Genomic DNA, 10622 nt, shown 5'->3' with positions numbered 1-10622 from the left:
AACAGCAGATTTTATTTTGGAAGCAACCATATTTGCAAGATGCTTCCGTCCCCTTGCTTTGTTATATTTCTTTGAAATAACGCTGCTCACCCTCCTATTCCGCAACCCTTTCATCCGCCTAGTAGATGGATCCTTTATAACACCACTTGTCGATCCTATGTCACAATCTTCAAATAAACTGCCACCACATTCAGCTTCAAGTCTTCTCTTTGCATCTGCAATTGCTTCTTCACAAATCTTTCGTCCTTCGATATTTTCCTGACTATAAACAGCAAGCCTCTGAAATTTCCTAATGATTTCTAATAACCAAACAGAAGATGCACCATTACCACTATCAACTCTAGACATTATATCAACATTATCAACTTCAACAACTTTTTTAGTCCACCTCTTCAAAATATACTTCTCGGGGACTTCAGAAACACAATGCACATTTAGAATGCGTAAACAATGACAACACAAAATCCCCAATTCAGTAAACAACTTGCAACTACATACAATGTCCATTTGTCTACTGTTAAAGATCACTTCATGCCTAATAATATCAACATCCGGCCTCCAGACATGATACTTATACACACCATCTTCCAACACCACACACTCTTGATAGCATGATCCACCTTTCAAAAATTGTTCTTCAAACAAATAGTATATCTCAATTGTATAAATTTCCCTAGCATGCAACAGAATCTTAACATTATCCATCACCATTGTGGGTACACCTTGTGAACACCGAACATCTTCCCCATTCTCTCTACTTCTCCACTCTGATACGACCCCAACAAATGAGTTATAAAAATCACACAAACCAGATGTCTTGGACAACCTTCTAGAAATAGAGTGATTGGTGGTCTCACTCCTTTGAGAAGATAAAATCACACCCGAAAAATAATCTTTATTAAAAGCAGGACACCATTTTTCTCTACACCCATACAACTTTTCAATCCAATGATTATTGTGACATTTATATGTTGTAACCATCCTGAAATAACATGCCATAGATATATTAAAGTAAACCTACAAGCATGTCAGGATATAACATACAGAACAGACTAATGTACATAATCTTATACATGAATACACATAAACTATCAAACAGATACACATAAACTTGATCCAAAAAATTAATTCTGTATTCTGTATAATATAATCTACAAATATTCATTCAATGATAATCCATATATAAACTAATAATAATAAAAAAAATAATAACGAAGCATACATCAGACACGTACCTTGTCCAGTAAAATTCAAACTCTGCCTCTGTATCCGTATGCTTCAACAAGCAATTGAATATATCTAGGAAATCTTTTTGATTTCTTAACCCTTTAATGTGCTTCTTTGAGTTCTCGCCAATATGCCATATACATAGCCGATGTCGTGAACTTGGAAAAACTTGAACAATTGCAGCAGCCATAGCAGCACATTGATCAGTCATTATGCTTTGTGGACTTTTGTAATCCATAGATCTCAAAAATGTCTTAAACAACCATACAAATGACTCAATCTTCTCATTCATCAAAAAACCGCATCCAAACATAACATTCATGCAATGGTTATTCATGCCAACAAAAGGTCCACAAATCATGTCATATTTGTTAGTACGATATGTTGTATCGTGAACTAACAAGTCCCCGAACAAATCATTGTCTCTCCTCATCCGTCCATCCCTCCAAAAAAAACAACACAACCTTGACTCCAAATCCACCTCAAAATCAAAGTAAAAATCCCTTTCACTTGACTGCCTCCGTTTGAATATTTCAATCAATGTGTTTGAATCGGTACCATCCAATCTGTTCAATGCATCGGTACATAGAGAGTTATATGCATCCCTACATGTAAACCCAACAAGTGGTGATCCCCTTGATTGTGTTTTAAGGAATCTTACACCATCTGCAACAGACACACCACTGCTCTTCAAATCAGTAAGATATGATATATGATTACTAGACACCATCCTATGTGACCTTAGAAGGTAACTCTTGCTTGGTGGAACCAATTCATGATTATGCAACTTCTCATGCTTCGAAACAATCCACATCCCATTCTCATGTAAATCGATGATATGAACCTAGTCCAAGGTTCAAATAAAGATGGAATATTGTCCCAAGATGCTCTCAATGCAAAGATAGAGATGGATCAAAATACCTTAAACCTCACGAGAAACCCTTTGTCTCGAATCCTCAAAGACTTGGAAGAATCCCATTGTAGCTTCAAGTACCTCGATGATGCAATCTTCAATCAACTAGAGTCGGATCTAGTTTCCTTCGATTCAAGAATGAGTCCACGAACCTAAATCTAAGGTTGAAGAAAGGAAGATTGATTCGAGTCCACGAATCAATTTGCTAGTCGAGTCCACGACTACCCACTAATTGAGTCTACAATTAGCCATAAGGTTTCTTACACAAGTGTAAAGAAAAACTTAAGAATTTTATTGAATTAAAGCCTCTCCGAAACTGATATTGCTGTGCCCTATTTATAGGTATAGGGGCAGCATCCTAAATACAATAGGAAAAAGAGTCCTAAACCTAATCTAGAAAATAAGTAAATAGAGTCCTATTTAGAAAGGGGTTTAAGGAATCCTTTCTAAATACTAACTAGTGTTTTCTCTCTAATTCCAAACAATTTAAAATAATGATGACAACAAATAATAAAGCTGATTTGGGCCTTGGATCTTGTGATTGGCCCAATTTGTACTCTTAATGGATCTTCATTATGTTGGGCCGCATCATTTGGACTTGGGGCCTTGTGATTAGCCCAATTGTTACTCTTGATGGATCTTCATTATGTTGGGCCGCATCATCCTCCCCTTCTTGAAAATGATTCGACCTCGAATCTTGTAAGCATTGTCTTCGATCCATGATATCACTTGAAATGGACCACTATAATACTTTCCTCTATCGAATGGAATTATTATTGGGCCTTCTTGTTTCTTCCACCAATGATTCTTTAAGGATGTAGTTATGGGCCTTGTGATGAGCCCAATATATACGTTTATTGGATTCCATGTGAACTGGTTCTTATTATTCTCCCCTTCTTGAAAAGGATTCGTCCTCGAATCCAAATCTTCAATGAAAGACAAATTAGCGAGCTCACTTTCTGTTTTATTACGCTCATGGAACTTTTTCTTGGGATGCTTGACACAAGTCGTTCCAATCAAACATGAGTTATTCTAGCTTCTCCTGCATGAGTTAACCATTGAAAACGATAAGGAGTTGGGTAATCAAACAAAGGTAGCTGAACAAATTTAACCATAGCTGTACTAACCACATTTGCGCAACTTCCAGAATCTATTACCACAGTACAATCATTCCCTTTAACTGAACCTTTAGCAAAAAATATATTTTCTCTTTGAAACTCATCTTCTTTTAAAGGATTGACATTTAAAACCTCCTTAACAACAACAGTATGACTAGACTCACTATCAGCATATTTAGAATCAGATTTTAAAGGTATAAACGGTTCCCCCTCAACATGTTCATTGGGGGTTTCAAAATGGTTACAAACCTCTTCCTCAGATTTATATTCAAGACAAGAAGTAAATTTTTCAGATTCTGTTGTTATCTTAACTACCCTCTTGATAGGGTAATCACGAGCTATGCGGCCTCTCCCATTACATCTATAACAAATCAATTCTCTATCATGTTGAGGCCTCACTGCCTCACTTACCTTTTCCTTACCTTTGTCTCGTGAATCATCTCTTGGAGGAGGATGTTCATCACGCCTTTGAGGGGTGGAACAAGTGTTGTTCCATCTTGATGCACCATTGTTGGACTTGTACATTTTTATCTCTTTGGTTTTTGCCTCAGATTCACGTGCAACATATAGGGCATCATAAAGGGTGTCATATCTCTGAATACTCATTCCACATCGAATTTCTAAGTTCAATCCATGTACGAAACGAGCAACAGTTTTTGTCTCTTCTTCATGTATGTCTCACTGTTTAAGCAAAATACTTATAGTTTGGTAGTACACATCAAATGACTTTTTTCCTTGCACCGTTCCCTGCAATTTTCTTTCAAGATCATTGAAAAAAGATTTAGGACGAAAGGTTAGGCGCATATCTTCCCTCACTTGAACCCAAGATTCATAGGGAATAAAATTAGCAACTCTTTCTATATTTCTTTTTCGCCACCAAGATAATGCATACCCCTTAAAAGATGTAGCAACTATCCTAATTTTTGTAAGATCAGAATATTGCTTTAAATAAAAAAGAGTTTCAACAGCATTCTCCCATTCTATGTATTCGGTAGGTCCTTTCTCACCGGTGAAGTTAGGAATTTCATGTTTAATGTTTCCTAACTCCGCATTACGCTGCTGGATCCTTTGACATATAGGATCCACTCTTCCTACTGGTGGCAGGTGTCGCTCATCATTGTGTGGTGGTTGCACTTGCTGTGAGCGTTGCTCCAAATTATTCATTCGTTTGAGTAACCTGTCTATCTTTTGTTCTAATGTCTGGGGAAAGTTTGGAACTTGATCAGCCATCTGTATAGGAAAAAATATCTAAAAAAAAAAAAACAAGAAGATGTGTGAGTGGTGATGTTAGTGAAACCAAAAAGTTGGCTCGCTCCCTCACTATTCTCAGCTCGCAGGTAAGATGTGGATTATATGGCTCTGGGGGTGCACTACACACTCTTACAAATACACACTCCACTCGTGTATCGCTCAAGGTGGCAGATACTCTCACAAGCCTTTTTCCAAAAAGGAAAATTCTAGTCCGGAACTCAAGTTGGTATGGATTCAACCTCAAAGATCAAGAAAACGTACCTTGGAAAACTTCACAAGCCTTTGATGAGAGTAAGGTGTATCGTGAGGTAGGTAATAAAATTGAGAGCAAGAAGCAAAGAAAAGGGACAATACAAGCAAAGAAACTAAGCAAGATTTGAAAGAAAAAAAAAAAGGGAAGCAAAGAAAGAAGTATGGCAGAAAGATATGCAAGACCAATATCAGAAGATAGACACAAATAGAATGTAATAGGGGTGCAAGTGTACCACAACCAAATAAGAATATATCAAGAACTCCTTCCAACCTTATACTTTTCCCCTTCCTTATCCCTCCAAATTTCTCCTACCAAACAGATTCTTTCCCCAAACTTATTCTTCTTCTTTATTGCTTTCTCTTTTTGTTTTTTTTTTTTTTCACCTTTCTTGATTTTTTTGATTTTTTTTTTGATAAGTAACATCCAAATAACTACTGTAAATATCAACAAAAAATTCGGACCAAGAGGATCCACACAACCCCTTCAAAACAGAATCAAGAATTTCAAGAATCACCCAGAAAAACAGAAACGCTACCCATACTTCGAAGATCAATATCTCAATGACCGTAAGGAAGTAGCAAGTGTATAATATATCAATAGAACGCCCCAGAAGATATCTACAATATATCAAAATATCAGATATATCTAACCAGTAGATCTCGAGATATAGGTAATTCTTTGAAACTGGTCATAGAACATGGAAATCTGGACAGGGTGTGATTGCGAGTAAATGCGCTATGGATATAGGTAAGGGTGAGATCAGGTTGTTTTCTTGATAGAATGTGTGGTAATATGGTGCTTAGGAGGTGTGAGGTCTTGTTAATATTCGACGGGAAAAAGACATGAAATAAAAAGTAGTATGTAAGATATGAATGAGATAAACCTAGGCTCTGAATACCAAATTGATATGAACCTAGTCCAAGGTTCAAATAAATATGGAATATTGTCCCAAGAATGCTCTCAAAGTAAAGATAGAGATGGATCAAAATACCTTAAACCTCACGAGAAATCCTTTGTCTCGAATCCTCAAATACTTGGAAGAATCCCATTGTAGCTTCAAGTACCTCGATGATGCAATCTTCAATCAACTAGAGTCGGATCTAGTTTCCTTCGATTCAAGAACGAGTCCACGAACCTAAATCTAAGGTTGAAGAAAGGAAGATTGATTCGAGTCCACGAATCAATTTGCTAGTCGAGTCCACGACTAGCCACTAATTGAGTCCACAATTAGCCATAAGGTTTCTTACACAAGTGTAAAGAAAAACTTAAGAATTTTATTGAATTAAAGCCTCTCCGAAACTGATATTGCTGTGCCCTATTTATAGGTATAGGGGCAGCATCCTAAATACAATAGGAAAAAGAGTCCTAAACCTAATCTAGAAAACAAGTAAATAGAGTCCTATTTAGAAAGGGGTTTAAGGAATCCTTTCTAAATACTAACTAGTGTTTTCTCTTTAATTCCAAACAATTTAAAATAATGATGACCACAAATAATAAAGCTGATTTGTGCCTTGGATCTTGTGATTGGCCCAATTTGTACTCTTAATGGATCTTCATTATGTTGGGCCGCATCATTTGGACTTGGGCCTTGTGATTAGCCCAATTGTTACTCTCGATAGATCTTCATTATGTTGGGCCGCATCAATCGAATTGGACAAATGCACCACAACCTGTACGACCATCAATTTTAGAATAACACCCTTTTCTTGTACTCCTTTTAAATCCATCCTTCGAACAATGGAACATCTTCGTCTCCATTGTTTTTGTAGCAGAATTATATCTTTGCTTACCCCTCCTCACACAAAAACCTACTCTAAAAGCATAATCATTATACATGTCATATGCTTCATCAACCGAACACACTGACATCCCTACCAAATCCTGATCAGCTGCAAATCACATACAATTTAACTACCCATACTGTTAATGTACATAATCCATAACTACAATACACATAAACATATGGCACAATACACATAATCATAAAAATACATAAAACCTATATCTCATACTGTTAATGTACATAATCCATAAATACAATACACATACACATATGGCACAATACACATAATCATAAAACGAACAAATCAAACCATATAATACACATACAACCTCCCTGAAACAACAACTTCAAATCAAACCATACTAACATCCAAAATAACCACAATCAAACATCAATTCTATATCAATTCTTATATAATTCAACGGCGAGTTCAATATATACATCATACATAAAACAAAAATACAAAATAAAATCTTAAAAATCAAATACCTGGATTAGCATCCTCTGTATCTACCACTCCAACAGGATCAGTTGTATGCTCTGTCTCTGCCACATCTTGCTGCGCAATCGAATCATACATGGCTTACATCCAACAATTGCAGAATACGACGCAAATCGAACAATCAGATCGCTCTCGTGTTCTCTAATCCAATATGCATGATCGGCGCGACGACACCATCTCTTTAGAGCCGCTCTCTCACTTCCCTCTTCTTACCATTTGACGGTGTTAACAGACTAATAAAAAAAGTCCGTTACGTAACAATTCCATACGGCGTCATTTTGATGCTGGGCGCACACAGCGCTATACGCCGGGGTTTATGGTATAAATTGCCAATGAAGATCTATCAAGAGTACCAATTGGGCCAATCACAAGGCCCAAGTCCAAACGATTAAGACAACTCTTCATTGGTGATATTCAAAGATGGCGGAAATCAAAGTCAAGCCCATTTGCAAAAGATGAAGAAGAATTCAAGGCTTTTTATAATTGTTTAAGTGCTGATTTTGGTGATTAAATTAGGCCCAAATCAGCACTATTATTTTTGGTCATCATTAATTTAAATTGTTTGGCATAAAAGAGAAAACACTAGTTGTATTTAGAAAGGATTCCTTAAATCCTTTTCTAAATAAAACTCTATTTACTTGTTTTCTAGATTAGGTTTAGGACTCTTTTTCCAATTGTATTTAGAATTATAATGCAGCCCCTATACCTATAAATAGGGCACATCCATATCAGTTTTAAGGGAGGCTTTAATTCAATAAAATTCTTAAGTTTTTCTTTACACTCGTGTAAGAAACCTTATGGCTAATTGTGGACTCAATTAGTGGCTAGTCGTGGACTCGACTAGCAAATTGATTCGTGGACTCGAATCAATCTTCCTTTCTTCCACCTTAGATTTAGGTCCGTGGACTCGTTCTTGAATCGAAGGAAACTAGATCCGACTCTAGTTGATTGAAGATTGCATCATCGAGGTACTTGAAGCTACAATGGGAATCTTCCAAGTCTTTGAGGATTCGAGACAAAGGGTTTCTCGTGAGGTTTAAGGTATTTTGATCCATCTCTATCCTTGTATTGAGAGTAATCTTGGGACAATACTCCATCTTTATGTGAACCTTGGACTAGAATCTTATGTTCAGAATTGTGCTACTTACCACCATAATACATCTAAATCATTACTTGATATTTCCATGAATTTTCTGTTTGATTTTACCTTAAGCTCTAGGAGGAAAGATTTTGTACTTGTTGACAATTCAAAGAAGATGCCTAAATTTAATATGTCTCATTTTGTTGAATTATTACCATCCAGAATGTTTAAATTCCATGATGTGTCATTAGACTTAATTGCCTTACTTGTTGATTGTAGGATGATGATTGGAGCGACTCGTGTCAAGCATCCCAAGAAAAAGTTCCATGAGCGTGATAAAACTGAAAGTGAGCTTGCTACTTTGTCTTTCATTGAAGATTTGGATTCGAGGACGAATCCTTTTCAAGAATGGGAGAATAATAGGAACCAGTACATATGGAATTCAGTAAGGGTAAATAGCGGGCTCATCACAAGGCCCATAACTACATCCTTAAAGCATCAATGGTGGAAGAAACAAGAAAGTCCAATAAAAATTCCATTCGATAGAGGAAAGTATTATAAGTGGCCCATTTCAAGTGATATCATGGATCAAAGACAATGCTTACAAGATTCGAGGTCGAATCATTTTCAAGAAGGGGAGGATGATGCGGCCCAACATAATGAAGATCCATCAAGAGTACCAATTGGGCCAATCACAAGGCCCAAGTCCAAACGATTAAGACAACTCTTCATTGGTGATATTCAAAGATTGCGGAAATCCAAGTCAAACCCATTTGCAAAAGATGAAGAAGAATTCAAGGCTTTTTATAATTGTTTAAGTGCTGATTTTGGTGATTAAATTAGGCCCAAATCAGTCCTATTATTTTTTTTCATCATTAATTTAAATTGTTTGGCACAAAAGAGAAAACACTAGTTGTATTTAGAAATGATTCCTTAAATCCTTTTCTAAATAAAACTCTATTTACTTGTTTTCTAGATTAGGTTTAGGACTCTTTTTCCCATTGTATTTAGAATTATGCTGCCCCTATACCTATAAATAGGGCACATCCATATCAGTTTTAAGGGAGGGTTTAATTCAATAAAATTCTTAAGTTTTTCTTTACACTCGTGTAAGAAACCTTATGGCTAATTGTGGACTCAATTAGTGGCTAGTCACACTCGACTAGCAAATTGATTCGTGGACTCGAATCAATCTTCCTTTCTTCAACCTTAGATTTAGGTCCGTGGACTCGTTCTTGAATCGAAGGAAACTAGATCCGACTCTAGTTGATTGAAGATTGCATCATCGAGGTACTTGAAGCTACAATGGGAATCTTCCAAGTCTTTGAGGATTCGAGACAAAGGGTTTCTCGTGAGGTTTAAGGTATTTTGATCCATCTCTATCCTTGCATTGAGAGTAATCTTGGGACAATACTCCATCTTTATGTGAACCTTGGACTAGGTACATATCAGGAGCTACAAGGTTGGAACTTGGTATAAGGTGGGAAGATGGATTGTGTGCTTTGTTGATTACTTGCTAACTGTCTTGAATGCCATTGTTGCCTCTATTTGTTATTTATATGCTTATCTGCCTGTTATGTCTTGCAACGTGTTCTTAGGACGCATGCTAGTATATATGTATTCCAGTTTCAAAATGAGTTTCATATATCTACCTATATTGTACTTAATGTGTTGGAGTGGGTTACCAGCATTATTCGTTGACGGTTGTTACACCGAATGTTTTTCAGGGACAGTTGAGTAGTTTCGGAGCGCGCTAGCTGGATTCATGGACTTAGTCTAGGTAGTTCTAGCTATGATAAGATGGCTTGCGTGCCTTGATTTGCATTTGGGTATTAGTTATCATTTATGCTTTTTAGTTAGTTTAGCCTGTGCATCTGAGTTCTCTAGCTCAGATGTGGCATAGCACCCCGACTGCTATGTTTAGTTTATGCTCTTGTGAGAATTAACAATAGATTTGCCTTTATTCCATAAGTTTTAAAAGTTTTACAAATTATGGGTGTTACAACATCCCTACGGAGATTCAAGTTACAGACATTCTCACAAAGCCTTTATGCGAAACGAGATTTTCTACCTTAAGGCACGAATTGGGAATGCTTGAAATGAGCTAAATATCACTGGACATAATCTCATGATTTTAAATTTGATACTTGTGCTCAAATAAATATATTTGATATATTTGCTTATATGTATTTGATCGAAAATTGCATTAATAATTTAAATCAATGTGTTTAGTATCTATTTGTGAAATTGCATGTGAATATTAACGTGAAATTATGTGCCATGCAAATTATTTTCGAAAATTTGTGTTTATTGCATGACTAAGTGATTTAATTGTGGCTATGGTATGTTATGTGTAATTTAATTGCTTATGTGAAAATTGCCATGCTAATTATTTTTAATTGGTATCTAGAATAATTGGCTAGTTTCTAAATATTTGATTATTTATTTGATTGTGTGTTTTAGAAACTACCGTATGCGTATATGTGTGTATTCT

General features: G+C 36.1%; 2 protein-coding genes across 2 annotated transcripts; both read right to left on the bottom strand.

The window, feature by feature from the left end:
• Nucleotides 1-1124: 1124 nt before the first annotated feature.
• Nucleotides 1125-2041, bottom strand: LOC109156519 (protein FAR1-RELATED SEQUENCE 5-like). The gene is made up of 2 exons (XM_019304371.1): nt 1236-2041; nt 1125-1137 (listed from the first exon to the last, which is right to left on the bottom strand). Exons 1-2 carry the CDS (start codon nt 2039-2041, stop codon nt 1125-1127), a joined length of 819 nt encoding a protein of 272 aa, XP_019159916.1.
• Nucleotides 2042-6403: 4362 nt separating this feature from the next.
• Nucleotides 6404-7125, bottom strand: LOC109156517 (protein FAR1-RELATED SEQUENCE 7-like). Its single transcript, XM_019304370.1, has 2 exons — nt 7035-7125; nt 6404-6651 (listed from the first exon to the last, which is right to left on the bottom strand). Exons 1-2 carry the CDS (start codon nt 7123-7125, stop codon nt 6404-6406), a joined length of 339 nt encoding a protein of 112 aa, XP_019159915.1.
• Between the last annotated feature and the right edge of the window lie 3497 nt (nt 7126-10622).

This window comes from Ipomoea nil, unplaced genomic scaffold, assembly GCF_001879475.1.
Source record: "Ipomoea nil cultivar Tokyo-kokei standard unplaced genomic scaffold, Asagao_1.1 scaffold2735, whole genome shotgun sequence".
Lineage (NCBI taxonomy): Eukaryota > Viridiplantae > Streptophyta > Magnoliopsida > Solanales > Convolvulaceae > Ipomoea > Ipomoea nil.
This window is presented reverse-complemented; position numbering and strand designations above follow the sequence as displayed.

Bases quoted from the DNA above. Each gene is read 5' to 3' on its own strand.
- LOC109156519 (XM_019304371.1), bottom strand. From the start codon at position 2,041: ATGTGGATTGTTTCGAAGCATGAGAAGTTGCATAATCATGAATTGGTT.
- LOC109156517 (XM_019304370.1), bottom strand. From the start codon at position 7,125: ATGTATGATTCGATTGCGCAGCAAGATGTGGCAGAGACAGAGCATACA. The intron at 6,652-7,034 runs GTATTTGATTTT...TGTGATTTGCAG, and splicing joins TACAGAGGATGCTAATCCAG to CTGATCAGGATTTGGTAGGG.